Source organism: Pimephales promelas, chromosome 17 (assembly GCF_988280905.1).
Source record: "Pimephales promelas chromosome 17, fPimPro1.hap1.1, whole genome shotgun sequence".
In the NCBI taxonomy this organism is placed as follows: Eukaryota; Metazoa; Chordata; class Actinopteri; order Cypriniformes; family Leuciscidae; genus Pimephales; species Pimephales promelas.
The window spans coordinates 8,714,209-8,729,608 of NC_142785.1; the positions used below are offsets into that span (position 1 = coordinate 8,714,209).

The 15,400-nt window shown below is 38.1% G+C and overlaps 1 protein-coding gene across 2 annotated transcripts in view; it reads left to right on the plus strand.

The window, feature by feature from the left end:
* The first annotated feature begins 332 nt into the window (after positions 1-332).
* hectd2 (HECT domain containing 2) overlaps positions 333-15,400 on the plus strand; it is a 30,850-nt gene continuing 15,782 nt past the window's right edge. The window contains exons 1-14 of one of the 2 annotated variants that reach the window (XM_039674482.2): positions 333-788; positions 1,334-1,463; positions 2,144-2,282; positions 2,367-2,469; positions 4,323-4,412; positions 4,553-4,617; positions 4,729-4,774; positions 6,579-6,688; positions 6,974-7,122; positions 7,248-7,371; positions 12,058-12,154; positions 12,527-12,634; positions 12,917-13,049; positions 13,444-13,532. In XM_039674482.2, the coding sequence (XP_039530416.2) occupies positions 723-788; positions 1,334-1,463; positions 2,144-2,282; positions 2,367-2,469; positions 4,323-4,412; positions 4,553-4,617; positions 4,729-4,774; positions 6,579-6,688; positions 6,974-7,122; positions 7,248-7,371; positions 12,058-12,154; positions 12,527-12,634; positions 12,917-13,049; positions 13,444-13,532 (1,449 nt within the window). In that variant the 5' untranslated portion in view covers positions 333-722. The remainder of the gene's footprint in view (positions 789-1,333; positions 1,464-2,143; positions 2,283-2,366; positions 2,470-4,322; positions 4,413-4,552; positions 4,618-4,728; positions 4,775-6,578; positions 6,689-6,973; positions 7,123-7,247; positions 7,372-12,057; positions 12,155-12,526; positions 12,635-12,916; positions 13,050-13,443; positions 13,533-15,400) is intronic. The other variant, XM_039674483.2, reaches the window with a different exon arrangement.

Sequence of the window (15,400 nt, forward strand, 5' to 3'; positions counted from 1 at the left end):
ATAAAGCTGACGCTGTATTATTCGTGCGCAGCACAGTGACTTGCATGGTCTCAGATATATTACACATTAGTACATCCACTAGTGGACAGTAGGCTATGTGTTCACTTTATGTGGCGGGCTATACATCCTTAGTATTTTTTATTCTTCGACCACCAAATTGTGATTGTGATGTTACATACAAAATAGATTTTCGCTGGGTGTATGTTTACTTCTAGAGAAGATTTTAATTAGAGGTGTGCAATAAATCTGACTCAGCAGCACGTCCCAGTGTTACGTTAAGGCAGAGGCCGTATCCAAGTCCGTAACTACAAACCTCCTCCTCCTCATCATCCTCCTCCTCCTCATCATCATCATCCACAACAACATGGCGCCAGCGTACAGCTGGACTGCACACAGACGCCACGGCACTTATTCAACAAGTTACTTCACTTACTAAACGCAGCGTCGCGAAGATATTTGTAGTTTTTCTTTTTACTTTTATTATTATCCTAGTTCGTTTGTTCTCTTTGACAAGCAAATACCAGACATTTTGGTCATCGTGGTCTCAAAAACTCACCTGCTTAGCAAAAAGAACAGACAGACTGGACTCGCTACTGTATTTCTCAAAGTGAAAGAAAAGTGAGGACTGAGATTACGCAGACGGGAAAAGTACTTTTTCCCCAGAAAAAAAAGCCATGTAACTGTGCTCGAAAGGCTTTTCTTCAGGGGACCTGCGTCTAAACATGAGCGAAAATAACTGTCCACTTGAAGAAAGGGATAGAGACAGACTTCCTCCTATACTAAACCATGTAAGTGTTTTTTTTCTGCATTTCAATAGGCTATTGAAGACTGGTATTAATTTACAAATATACAATATCAAAAAATATATGTTATCATGAATGCAGCATTTTTGTGTCTTTAAAACACAATAAATTAGACCCCCCCCCCCCCCCATTTTAATGCATCACTGCTTGTGAATTAGTGAATTAGTATTTTCTTAGTGTTGAAAGCACACAGAACACAAACATAATTTGTGTCTGCAAAACAGCACTGGTGCTTCTGGTTGCGCAATAAGTGACAATCTCAATTAACACGTTTTTGTTTACATCCACTATTGTTTAAATATGTTTTAATATGTTTGTTTTTTTTAAACTGATACTTCTTTTTATTCAAATATTTGAATAAGAGGGAGGGGCATATTATTAGTAGCCAACTATTTATTTTTCTTTTTATGTTAATCTGTCAGTTTTGTGTAGAATAGTTTATTGTAGTATCTGTTTTTCAGTGCCAAATGTGCATAGGTGTACTGCAGCACTGCAGAAATGTTGGAATATAACTCAGATTGTTTCATCAGCAGAGCTTGGATCGTGGACCCAAGCTCCCTTTCCCATCTTACGGAAGTTTCATCTCCACCCTGAATCACAAAAGAGAGACAGGGAGCCATAGTTTTTCCTCTCCGTTCCTGCTACCTGCAGTTAAACAAGGTCAGACTCATTCCAGTGATGCCACTTTTGGTTAATTCTTGTTAGATAACTTAATTACAAGCTGGTAACACAAGCATAGGTTACTATGGCCTTAAAATGATATGCATGAGTGATTTTAAAGGTAGTGCCCTTTTACAACACGGCAAAAAACTCATTGCATTTCAAAGCTGTCTTCGGCTGCTCTGAATTAATAACCACTTCACTGTTTTAAGCAGCTGTTTTCCTTTCTTTGTCTTGGAGATCAAAGACCTTGTCTATGTGATGCATTCATCTTCAAGTCTCTGACAAGGCAAAATTGTGTTCACGTCTAACATGTCTTTAGCACAGATGAGATGGGTGGGAACTCGCTATGACACTACATGGGCCTGAGGCTTGTTCCGACTCTAGTCCACAAGTACAATATAGTTTTGTTGATTTTAACTCATCAATCAGCTTTATTCAGTGCATTTGTTGATAATGAAAGGACTAGGGTTCCTTTAAATAGAATAACAATTTGTGCTGATGGTAATTGCATGTCACCAGGTAGTTATTGGGATGCTGAGAGTCGTTGTTTTGATAGTTGTTTCTGGTAAGATAACAGCTTGACAAATAATTGAGGGTCTTAGAGGGCATGATGAACGGCCCACCTTGCTCATTTTGTGAGCTGCCGTCTAATTCATTTTGTGTGTGTTTGTTTTCAGGGAGAGAACTTCCCCCACTATTTCCAGATGTGAGACATAAGCATCGTATCTCTATTGATGTTCTCCCTCCAGAGGTGAAAGCTCGTTTTGTTTCAGAGCCAATTATTCCCATTCGAACCAAAACTGCCAAAGAGTTTCAGTACGTACTTCTCCTTCCCTCAGTAACCCATAGTATTCACATATCAGTTACAGTATGTTTAACCATGTCTTTGTCTGGCTGTAGGGACGATGTTGAAAGGGCAACTATCTCAGGGGATTGGAAGCAAGTCCATGATTTCTACTTGATCACATTCAACTCCTTTTTGGAACTCAATGGTGCCTTTAAGGTGTGTTGAAGCTCCCAATACAGTGTGTTCTGGTTTCAAGTGTTGTTTTTTGGTCACACTTTATAATAGGTGTCTTTAATTATAATGTACAAAATAACTATATAAAGTAGTTATTGTGTTTATGTTGCATTGCAAATCCCATTTGCTGCTATACAGTGGGATACAGGTAAGGTTATGGACACATTTCATGATATGGTTAGGTTTAAGGCTAGGCTAAGATGTAAGGAAAGGGTCAACAGTGTAATTATAGATCTAATTACAAAAATGAATTACAGCTGTCAGTTGCAATTCACCTTTGGCTAAACCACGCCCTAGAATGTAGATTGACCAATCACAGCGCAGCCAAGAACGAGCTCCCACAGAGGTCGGACACTTTTTCACAGCGCTTCATTGACTTTCAACACAGGCGTCTCATATTTTTGGTCTCGGCAGGCTATTACCGTCGTAGTTTTATCCAAAATATGGTTAAACGTTGTGCCTCAGGCGTTTGTAACACAGATACGCATTTCCCAGAGAGGTTGGAGGGGGGTGACCGTTTTTTCCCTTCCCAAAACGGAAGTAAAATCCTGACAAGTGTCATGTTTGGATTAAACTGTGTGGATGTCCTCAGTCAGCTAAACCCCGCAAAGATCAACAAGCACATCTTTTTTTACTTCTAACCTTACTGTGAGTGAAGTTATATTAGTTAGACCGTTTTATAATGTTTTACAGTAGGTTATGATTCTCATACCGATTGTTGACACGCTAGTGTAACGGAGGCCAGCTAGTAGTTGCTGTGCGAGTAAACCTCACTCCCCGATCTCAATAGACGCTGTAGTCTGTTTGCTTTGTAATAACGATTATAGAAGTGAATAGAGACCTACCCAGCTTTGCATGAACAGTATTGCTCCCTGATATTGTTAGTCCCAGCCTCCGTCTCGATTAGTAGGAAACGCGGTGGTTCATTTTTTGACTGTGACTGGTAACGTTATGCTTTTGCCTGCCTTGTTGTTTCTTGTGTTTCACCTGTCTTGAATATAGCCTTTGAACGCATATATTGCAGCCCCTTTTGCCTACTTCTATCGGATACTTTATTTGCTGCTTTTAGTGCTTTATAAAAGTTTGATAACATTTCAGCAGGAAGAGCTGTTACAGCATAAGCCATGCAGAGCGCAGATGAAGTTTGATGGAGGTAGCAACAGTAACTAAGGGGGGCGGGGCTTAGCCAAAGGTGAATTACATGGTATTTTTTTAAACAAGTACAATTTATAAACAGATATGTGCACAATAAGTGCAATGCATTGTGTCAAATTATTAATTTAAATGTTAGTACATGGTAGACTTTTAACTAGGTTGCTGTTGATTGTTTTCATATTGCTTGAAATATATATAAGTTTACTGTTAAGGGCCCAAATTAATCGCAGCTCACTGTAAATTCTCTGTTAATTTTGTATGTGTAAAATTTAACAACAATCTTTTAATATATAAAACTTAAAAAAAATAAAAATATATACAGTATATATTTCACTCGTTGCACAGTTACTAATAGCATATAATTGACCTATCTAAATGTGTTTTTATTTAGACTCTTGAACAATGGTCATTTTATGAATGAAACATCCTTTTAAGTATTGTCAATGTTTTTAATAAGAACTCTTGGAAATATGTGGAAAACATTTGAACATTTTGGTCTCCAAATGAATCAATGAGCTCATTGAGGGAGTAAAAAAGAACAGCTGCATATGGTTTCATCAGAAAATGTTATTTTTATATGAGGTGAATGTTTTACCACCCGTTTTATATGGGAAGTATATATAAAATGTAAGTGGATAAAAAGTGTGCCTAATGTTTTTATGTTGTAATGTTGTCCTTAGAAAGAAGCAAATGCTCCCTTCAACACTATTGAAGACTCAGGAATAAACATCAAATTTGTCAATATTGTTTATGATGCCTTGCTCCACACGGTACGTAAAGAAATTTTCCAATTCAAAAACTGACTGAACCTCTCTTATAATTGAATTACACAGTAAGCCAGTGCACAGTGCTTTTTCTGTTGTTTTGAATTTGATTTTAACTAAATTGGTTTAATCTGGCTAATTTGCAGCCCGCGGACACTCAGAAATCAGTCCTGAAGGGAATTATTAATAGCTTATTAAGAGAATGGAAAGGGTGAGTAGTGCATTGTGTTTGCTCACTGAAGCACTAAAAGAGGTCAAGAAGTCTTTGCAGAAAAATGCGATTAAAAAAGAATCACTGTCGGCTTTGTTTCTGTACTTTTAGGCCCCGCACAAAGGATGACCTTAGAGCATATTTTGTTCTTGTGCAGGTAATGCCATTGTTTTTACACACTTGGGTTTTCTTTTTGTACATAAAGAAATGCATGTTTTTTTTACGTTTTTTTTTTTCTTTTCTGTTCATCTCTTAAGAAAGCAATGCTTTCTTGTACTAAAACGTTTTGGCTTGATTAGTTGATCTTCAGTTTTAGTGAAACTACTTTAAAGTTATTAGAATTTAAGTTTTTGTTAAGTTAAAAAAAGTAGCTTCAAAATTAGCTACTAAAATAAAGTAGCTAACTACATTGAATATATTTATTAGGACAACATTCTAAATGAATAACAATAAGATAATATTATTAATACTGCTCTTATAATAAATGATAAGAGCAGTATTTATTCTCTAAAATGTATTTTCATATTAAAGTGGCAGAAAAATACAACTAATTATGTTTCAGAACCAGAATTTATATAAATTTGAAAACATTAATATGAGCATGTAAATGTTGTCAAATGTATCGACTTGGTACCGAAGTTGGTACTTTTGAAAACATTACATGTAATTAAATAATGTGCAACAAAAAAAAGATGTGAGGATTGCACTTTTAAGTGATTAATTTATTTAATCTGTGAACCTTAGTTGATTTATGTATGCATTTGGTTAATTACTTGAACCGAATGAACAAACTGATTTATCATAATGAATCATTCACCTAACACTAACTAAAATATGAGAGAGAAAAGATAGTTTAGGAGAGTGTGTCTGAATACTGTCTCAACTTGGTTAAAAAGCTTCATGCACAATACAATGTGATTAACAAATATACAGTAGTGTTGAGTTTAGATGTTCATTAGAAAAATAAGTTTTGAGAATAACTGAACTACAGCTGCGCTACAGAAAAATTTGTTATTTTAGCATCTTTTAGTTACTTTTTAGTCTTTTAGATACACATACACTGCTGGTCTCTTCACTCCTCTTACTAGTGACCAAACCCATGGCATTGATTCAAAATTGCCTTCATTACACGGAACCCACAGACATGTGATACTTTTCTGAAATACCTGTAATTTCCATTTGCAAAACCAAAGCAGTTATCTGTGTGCGATCCTGTACATGTGCACTTATACAGCAAAATTGCTCTAATCTGTCTTTGAGTTGCCCTTTGTGTTGTCAGCCATGTTAAACACCCCAGGCTGAGTAAGAGGCGAACCGGAGTTGCAGGAAACTCTTGATCTCCTCTCTCACCACATGGCCCATTGACTCCAGCCATAGCTCTGCTCTAGTGCAGACAGATCGTGAGCTAAGTGTTTACTTCACACATGACCAGTGCAGGCTGGCCTGGGACTGTCCAAATAAGGACACAGCAACTGGATTTGAGGCTGGGAAGCCGTGGGCAGAGAGAGAGAGAGAGACGATGGCTTGGTTAGCAAAGATTCGTTTTGTTCTGGGGTTCAGATTTATGACACAATTTTTTCTCTCCATTTGATGGGAATCAGTGGTTGTGGGAGTTTAGACGTTTTCATAAGCGAAGTATGTACAGATGTCATCCTTTGCATATAGCGCTATTCATCTCCAGACTGTTGATGGGCTCCCTGACCTACATTTCCACGGAGGACACGGTGAAATTGAAAAGACGAGGCAATTATTGGGCTGATCTGTCTGCTACCAATGTCAGGCAGCCTCTGTATATTGTGTTCACTGTGCCGAAGGAAGGGATGAGATCATGCTGGAGAGGAAAAGAGCTGGTTTCCGCTGCACTGCCACTTCTTATTAAAAGCCAGACTTCTTTCTCTGCTCCTAAACGAAAAGTTATATTTCCTTTTTGAAGTTTGCTGAAATGCTTCTCTGTGTCGCAGAACCCTCAGTACACCAGCCCCGCCACATATGTCATCTATGCACACTTACTGAGGCAAATAGCAGCCCTGGCTGAAGCAGACCACCATTTCCTGATGCACTGGTTTAAAAAGTGAGTCTGACGCAGCCAGTTTGTACAAGAGAGGAATTAACAATGGAAAAGTCTAGATCTTTTTGTTTTAAATAATTTATTTCTTTTAAATAGAATTTGTGCTGTTTGTACAATTTATGTGTGAAATGTCATTATAATACACTGCCATTCAAAATTCTGTGTTAAAAGCAATTAATGCTTCACTCAAGGCAGCTGGTGTCAAGGCATTTCACAAACTGAAAGTAAAAAAAAAAAAAAAAGTTTGTATGGATTATATCTTTCTGTTTATGATGTTTCATCTTATAGGCTGCCCCCAAAGCGTTTCAAACAGCTGGTGGAGCGCTTGCAGCTCTTCATCACCACTCGCCTATTTCCTGCCAAGCCAGAAGACCTGCCGTCCATGGCAAAATGCTCTTGGTGGATTCCCTCAGCCACTAAAGTCCTCTCCCTTCTTAGTGAGTACCATTGTGCTAGCCACTAGAGAGGGCTTGGCGAAAGTCAAGATGCTTTCCCGTAATAATTTACCTGTAATAATTCTGAACAATAAAAAAAAAATCTAAAATTGATCTTGTTTTAACAGATGCAGCAAACAGCATTTCCTGTCTCCCTATTGTCCCTTTCACTGATTTCTACAACCTAACCCTGGACCATATAGACTTTATGGAGGATTATCACACGTGGCAGGCTCAAGGAAATTCAAACAGGTGTGACAGCAAAAATATATTTTCAAACTAAAATGTTGTTTAGGCAATTCTGCCTTTTTTTTAAAGGATATTTTACCAAACAATGATGCAAAGTAAGATTCATGTGTGAAACAATTAAATAAACTACAATTAGGTTAGGTTTTTAAAGAAATCAATGTTATTCAGTATGAACGCAATTTGCAATTTATTAAAAGTGACCGTAAAGACATTTTTTATGAACATTTTTTAAATACATGTGATATAAATCAATCCTTTCATCCTAATTTTTTTATCATGGTTCTATAGAAATATTAGTTCCCAGCATTGAGAATACAAATTAAATTAAATGTTTCTTCAGCTCCAAATTAGCTTTTGAAGGATGATGTAACACTGGAGTAATGGCTGCTGAAAATGTAGCTTTTTTAACAGGAGTAGATTACTGTCAGGATCAACAGCCTGTTTCCTTTACACACTACATTTCCCATAGTCCTCCCTGGTCATCACCTGCAAACACTTCATAGAGACGCCCATAAAATCTGCGTTTCTGAGCTAGGCTCAAAACTAGGGTAGAAAATATCTTATTAGTTATTAATAAGTTTCTTATTAGTTAATTTTGATGTTTTTTGAATGCAAAAACCAAGCGAATGTCATAAGTTCACCTCAGAAAAAATATAATAAAATATAAAAACTAAATAAAAAAGTTCAAGTTTTTTAAGCATAAATGCTCACCTTGCTCTGTTCTGTGATGAGTGTTCGTGACTTTCCTGTTCAAACTTGTTCATCAAAATGAACAAATCTTTTTTTGAGTCATGACTTCAAAGGGTCCTAGATAAGACACTTATTCATCGTCTGGTGTCGTTTAAAGCCCTTTGAAGCTGCACTGAATCTCTCATTTGGACCTTGAACTGTTTGGTTCCCAATGAAGTCCATTATATGGAGAAAATCCTGGAATGTTTTCATCAAAAACCTTAATTTCTTTTCGACTGAAGAAAGAAAGACTTGGACATCTTGGATGACATGGGGTTGAGTAAATTATCAGCAAAAGTTTTTTTTTTTTTAAAGTGAATTACTCGTGACTCGTGGCCGCAACAATATAGGAAACCAACACGAGCGATCAATATAACCAACGTAGTTTATTGAAGAAATCTAGGGGTTTCACAAAGTGCAATAAGAGCTGTTATGCCATTAGGAGTCTTCCGAAGTGCCAACAGTCGTCCAAATCCAGCTATCACCAAGAGCACAAGAGACGAACAGTGGATGATGTCATTTCCCCGTATGCGCCTCCTTCCATGCACGACACCGGAACCTATATCTCCACCTCCTAATATGAATCAGATGTTCCTCATCTCCACCGCGACCTACCAAACAAGAAATCAAAACAAAACAAAACACACACCCCATAACATGTACACACATATATGAATTGCAATAATTTGTATTCTTCATATTCATTTTATGACAGGGTATTTAAAAAAATGTAATTGAATAAGTCTGAATGAAAACGTACTTGTAAAGTAAGATCTGGGGCTTCGAACATTGCATGATGCATGCAAACTGAATTGCGTACGTGATTGGACAGAAAGTGCGGCTTTGTTTGTAATTGGTCTCATGATTTCTACGTTAACAACAATCTCGAATCACGGCTTCATCTGGCACGCCCATTTATGCTCGACATGAGCTCTTACGCCTTGGTTCAAATGCCACATCACTACTTACCTGCATTGACTTAACTGTATCGTCTTCTTGTAAACCTTTCATCTGTGTTCCTGATTCTTGTCTCCTCCATTATTGTCACTTCAGCTCCTACAAAAATAAGATACATTATTATCGTAATCTTCAGCCATCATCAAGGTGTGTGTGGTGCAAATTACCTGTTTGGACTGTTTCATTCCTCATCCACTCTGGTTGTTGTGATATGTGAGCTGATGTGAGCTCCATTTCCTTTGATCCAGCCTCGCTGATTCTCTCCATAATGCAAGATGGCTGCCCAATTGAATTCTATGATGAGGATTTCCTTTAGCTCACTCACCAGGTACCATGGAACGATGAGACACTGAAAACTGTCTTTTGGAGTGGTTTGGACAACCAGCGTTTTCTCCAAGCACCAGTATGTGCTACCCCAGGTACTCTGGCATCATATGCTGGGGCTCATCCCTCACCGTTGGCAAGGTTTGCGGAAGACGCCAGCCCTACTCAGTTGCGGTCTCCCCTACCCACTCCAGTCGGAGTACCGTCACAAGCCTTTTCCAGTCCCAGAGTTCGGTATCAAGCCTGTCCTTGCTCCTGAGTCTGCATTGGACCTCACTCTAACTCCCAAGCTTACATCAGAACCTGATCTAACTCCGAAGATCGTTCCAGTGAGAGGAGTTCCCCAGTTTGTTCCCGAAAGAGAAGTTTGTCAGTCCTTTCCCAAGAGAGAAGTTCTTGAGTCGGTACCTGAGAGAGGAGTTTCCCAGACCATGCCAGTGAGAGGAGTTCCCCAGTCCATTCCCAAGGACGAAGTTCCCAAGTCCATTCCCCGAGTCCATTTCAAAAGAGTAGTTCCCGAGTCCATTCCATTGTGAGAGGAGTTCCCCAATTTCCCGAGATCGTTCCAGTGAGAGGAGTTCCCTAGTCCGTTCCAATGCCCTATTCACCTGTTTGTCAACTGTCACAGCTCCAGGACGTCCGCCATGCCTGTTTTATTTACACACTACATTTCCCACAATACTCTTTAGTCATCACCCGCACACCCTTGTTAATTACCACACCTGTCTTCTGTCATGCTCATCAACTGTTCATAAAAGCCAGCAGTGTTGTAGTAGCCTGGCTGCGCCCTCCTACGCACTTCCGCTCAATTTCATTTTACTTCTGTACTACGTCTGGGATCGCTCCATATCCTTAGGTTTCCAGAAACCATTTTTTTGTAGGACCAATCAGCGAATAGAGGGAGTGGCTGAGAACGATGACGTTGATGTAAGCGCGTCAGTTTCAATTCAGTAATGGCAGCGGAGAAAGACGTGAGAAAAGCTATTCGGTCCGTTGTTGGAAAAGAAACGGCCGAATATACAGAATTTAAAGCCGGATTGTTATCGTCTAACCTCTTGTTGCACAACTGAGGACCAAGTGAAGGAGGCAGAAAGTTTGGAAGTTTGTGCTGGGCAGTTCGTGCACGATTTTGGATGACATTCGATTTTCCGTGACATTTTGGACGGATGGTTTAGCCTGGTGTTCGCGGTGTTCAGAAGCCCCGAGTCCTGGCTGCTAAACTATTGTTGAAGATCCGCTCAGGAGTCATGTCAGTCGCTCATGTTCCCAACTGTAAATTTACTGATTCTTGTGATGAACATTTTGAGCCCCTTTGTGCACTCGTGCAGGAGGTTGGTGTGTCAGTTTTACATGTTGTAAATCATACAAATTGGTTGTGATTTAAAAAAAAAATAATTGTCATAAATAAAAATGTGAAAAACCATACTTTGAAGATATTTGATTTTCAGTTTTAGATGGCAATGGTTGATTTGTTTTACTAAAAAAAAAATAAATGCCACATAAAAATGTACAAACACATACTTTGAAGACCATAATTAAGGTAATTAAGAAACAATAAGACGTAATATGAAAAATTGTTGTTTATTACACATCTGCAGATAGAGACAGACTGATCATTCACTGTAGCTGCTACAGCATTTGCGGCAGATCAGAAACGACCACAGCGGCGTATTTGTAATGATTAGACACAGCTTCCACCGTTGAATAAAAATATATCACTGTCCTTCGTGTCAAATATACATTTCGAATTAATAATTGTTCCTAGATTAACAAAACCTGCGGCGCTCGTTGACTGAAATCCTATTGTAAACATAATCCTCTGATCATTCGGACTTGTTTCCAGCCATTTCGGCGCGTGACATACGTCACTCACGACACCCCGTTAGCGATTGGCTATGGCAGATCGTGAGTGACTTTGGGCAGATCCAATAGATTTGAACTTTAATAGTGAACCCGCCTACAAGGAAGGAAACGTTTCTCAATGGAGCGGTTCCAGACTCTATGTGCAAATGAAATTAACTAGAGTCTGGTTGAACCAGGCTAGTGTTGTAGTACTCGAAACTCGGTCTCGAGACCATATTTTAATGGTCTTGGTCTTGTCATGGACTCGTGTGCATTTGGACTCGGAATTGACTCGTACTCTAATATTTTTTTTTAGGACTCGGACTTATTCCCGAGTCCACTCGAGTTCAATTCAAAATATTTTTCATGATTATTAATGTATGTTAATAAAATATTTATTTAAATTGATTGAAATGCCCAGTGATTGGTGATTTTTCTAGTGCAAAACAAATGTAATAAAATTTGTACAATTTGCATGACAAATTGTAATAAAATTACTTTTAACACCACCTACTATGTGGCCTACTACTAAGTTATTTTAAATTGTAATAATATTTTAGAATTACTGTTTTTACTTTATTTTACAAATAAATTCAGCCTTAGTGAGCGTAAGAGACTTTCAAAAATATTTTTAAATCTCATCCACCCCAAATATTGGTAGTGTATGCTTAAAAGAAATAACTATTTTAATGGGATTATTAAAATAAACATTAGAATAAATTCTGTGAATCTAAAGTCTTTATTTTAATAAAATCATTTAATTTTGTTTCATAAGTTAATTGACCTTGTTGTAAGGATGCTAAGGTAAATTGTCATTTCTGATCTATATTTTCTCAGGTTCACCTTCTGTCAGTTCCCTTTCATCCTGTCCACAGTGGTGAAGAAGGCCATTATCCAGAGAGACTCTGAGCAGCAGATGATCAGCATGGCCAGGGTGAGAATTCACATGCCTAAAGAGCTCTCACTTTAGTCTTTAGATTAAAAAGCTAGTCTCTGTTTAAGAGAATGTGTCTTCTATTCCGAGAGTATTTTCTGATAACAATCCTAGCATGGGTGGGGCAGCATAATCGCCATTCCTATGGCTCCCTCCCAAACATATGTGTCCAGATTGTAGGATAAACAGACATGTGGCTAGAAAATAATATCATCATACACCGCAAATAGACAGGCATCATCCATATAAGAAATGTTACTCAGAAACAAGACATCTAGAGGCATGGAATAAAACCTAGATGAAGCCATGTTCTGTAAACTTGTTTCTTTCAGGGGAATGTTTACTGATAAATGCTCTCTATGTCTAATGTAGCAAACCCTGGTGGACAAGGTTTCTCGCAGGCAGAGGGTGGATATGAGTCTGCTGTTTCTCAACATTAAAGTTAGGCGTCTGCAGCTGGTCAGTGACTCACTGGATGAGGTAATACTTCTTGCTCCAGATCTGTAAACGTAGAATTGCGTCTGTTCCTGGAGATGTTACCATGAGTTCCTTTGAACCACTGAAAACTATTTAGCTCTATAGGAGGACAGACTTTTGCCTGCATTACTCTGGACAAAGTAGCACACATCTAAATTTTGTTTTCCTAGGCTGAAAGGACTTTCAGCCAAAAGCATTTACATTATATTCTGGAAAGTTCTGAGTCTGGCTAAGACTTAATTTGGAAAAATGGCCCCTCCATAAATGTGTTCCCTCTTTTAATAGCTTTCAAGAAAGCGAGCAGACCTGAAGAAAAAACTGAAAGTGACGTTTGTTGGGGAAGCAGGGTTGGACATGGGTGGACTCACAAAAGAGTGGTTTCTTCTCCTGATTCGACAGATTTTTCACCCAGACTACGGTAAGATGGTCAGGACAAATAGTGCCAGTCTTGGATGATATACAGCTGATATATGCTGCAAAACTTCAAGATTTCAAGAAATACAGTTCCTCAAGAGAATATTAAATATTAAAATGTATTCTTATCATCTTAACAAATATGTCTCCTCATTAACAAACTTCGGAAAGGTATATGTTGGAAAAAAATTCCCAATAGTTGAGAATTTATACCCCCAAATTAAGTGCTTTTCTAATGGAATCGCAATTATTATTTTAACACTATTAATATTTTTAAGTCAGTCATTACTTTATTTGCCTATGTTATATTGACAGTGTGTTTAAATAATCACACAACCATGCTCATTTTGCTAGTTAATGGTTATTGTTTTATTTGGTGTCTGTGTGTCATGTTACAGGCATGTTCACATATGTGAAGGAGTCCCAGTGCCATTGGTTCAGCAGCTGGAAATGTGACAACTACTCCGAGTTCCGATTGGTTGGAGCCGTATCCTTTCAATTTCCTGCAGTTTATTCTGTATAGGTGGTCACGTGTGGGTGTGACAAACTTAAAATAGTGCATAAATATATAGTCAGCTCCCGCTTGGCGCACACTTCAGAGGTTCATTCTCGTCCTTCTGTTTTCTGGTGGGAAATGTATTTTCTGCCACCAATCTGTGCTATGATGATGTGAAAATGGAGCATATGCTATTTTTATGCCATGTGATTTCTAAATGTTAATTACACAGGGTTATAATGCAATATGGCACAAATGAAAGATGCACAGATATAGTTATAGTTATGAAATGGTTTGTAAATGATGTGGTGCGGGGGCGGCACGTGTCATTGTAGAGACCTGATCCACACGGTGCTCTTGGGAATGTGTAAGGAGAGACACGGTGGCAGCCAAAGACTGCCATGTCCTGCTTTTACCCCTCTAATTGCCCCCCTGGCTTTTGCTTCTTGATACATCTGACTGTGGGTCCAGTGCACGACCTAGCCTGAGCCTGAGTTCTCTCTCCTGCAGCACAGACTGCTGCGTCACATCAGTGAAAAATTATGAAATAAAGATTCTTTTGTTTTGTCCCGTTAGGAACAGCCAGAGTTTGGTTTGTGTTGTCTCATTGCTGCAGTCCTCATGGAAACAGTCCCGCCTGTCTGCTCTCTCCCCTCTCTCTCTCCTGAGCTGAGGACTTTTTTTTTCCATCGCCTTCACTACACATATGGAGAGCACATGGGGTTGAGTTGTCAACTACAGCTGAAAGCACTTACTCAGAGGGCTTTTAACTTTTTCCTCTAAATGTATTATACACCTGTTGGGTGTTCTTCCATACATCTTACTGTGATACTTTAGAGGACATAGAGGCGATATTAGGAAATATGAAAGAACGTGTGCACACTAGTGGCACCAAAGCGTTTCAATGGCTTTCTTTATCTTCAGTTGATATTCAGTTGGGACTCTCAAACATATTACGGTACAATTACATTTGCTGCTAATAGTTGCACAGAAATGATATGTTGTGTCTCAAATCATGTACTAAACATTATGCAATTATACTATGTACGGAACCATCTATTCTAGTGTATGGTTTTTGTAAGATTAATATGTCATCCAACATCGGATAGTCAGTCTGATTGTCCCTCCCCCTCAGCTACATAAGGAAAGAGGTGACAGTTGAGTGCATGAACTGTCCAACCACACTTTTTTTTCAGCTAATTAAATGCATTACCTGGGGATTTGAATTTTACTTTTTCGAAAATTGAAAGGGAAAAAAGTGTAAGGCAAGCAATATGTCACCAAAGAGAAGTCTGACATGTGAGATTGAGTTATGATATATTAAACATGCATGGGCGAATTGTTCACAATAATATTAAAAATGTGCATTTAGAAAACGAATGGGGTAAATTTTTATTTTATGGCAGTCAAATTTAAAGAAAAATTAATTCCTTAAGCATTAGTACTTTAGCATATAGAGCAGCTCTGGCCTTCGATGTCCACTTTCCTGCAGAGTTAAGTTCCAATCCTAATCACCTTATTAACGGGCCTTTGATCCCACAATCCTGTGCATATAATACACTACAATTCAAATGTTTGGGATTGGTAAGAATTGTCTATTGCTGAAAGTCTCTTATGCTCATCAAGGCTGCATTTATTTGATAAAAAAAAAAACAGCAATATTGTGCTGCATTTATTTGATTAAAAAAAACCCAGCAATATTGTGAAATATTATGTTTTAAGATAATTTTTTTTAATATTAAAAATGTTTTTCATTTTTGTGATGGCAAATCTGAATTTTGCCAAAATGCATTATCCTTTTAAAAAATAATATATAAATATATGGATTAAATCAATGATTTGTTGCTGAAATACTTTTG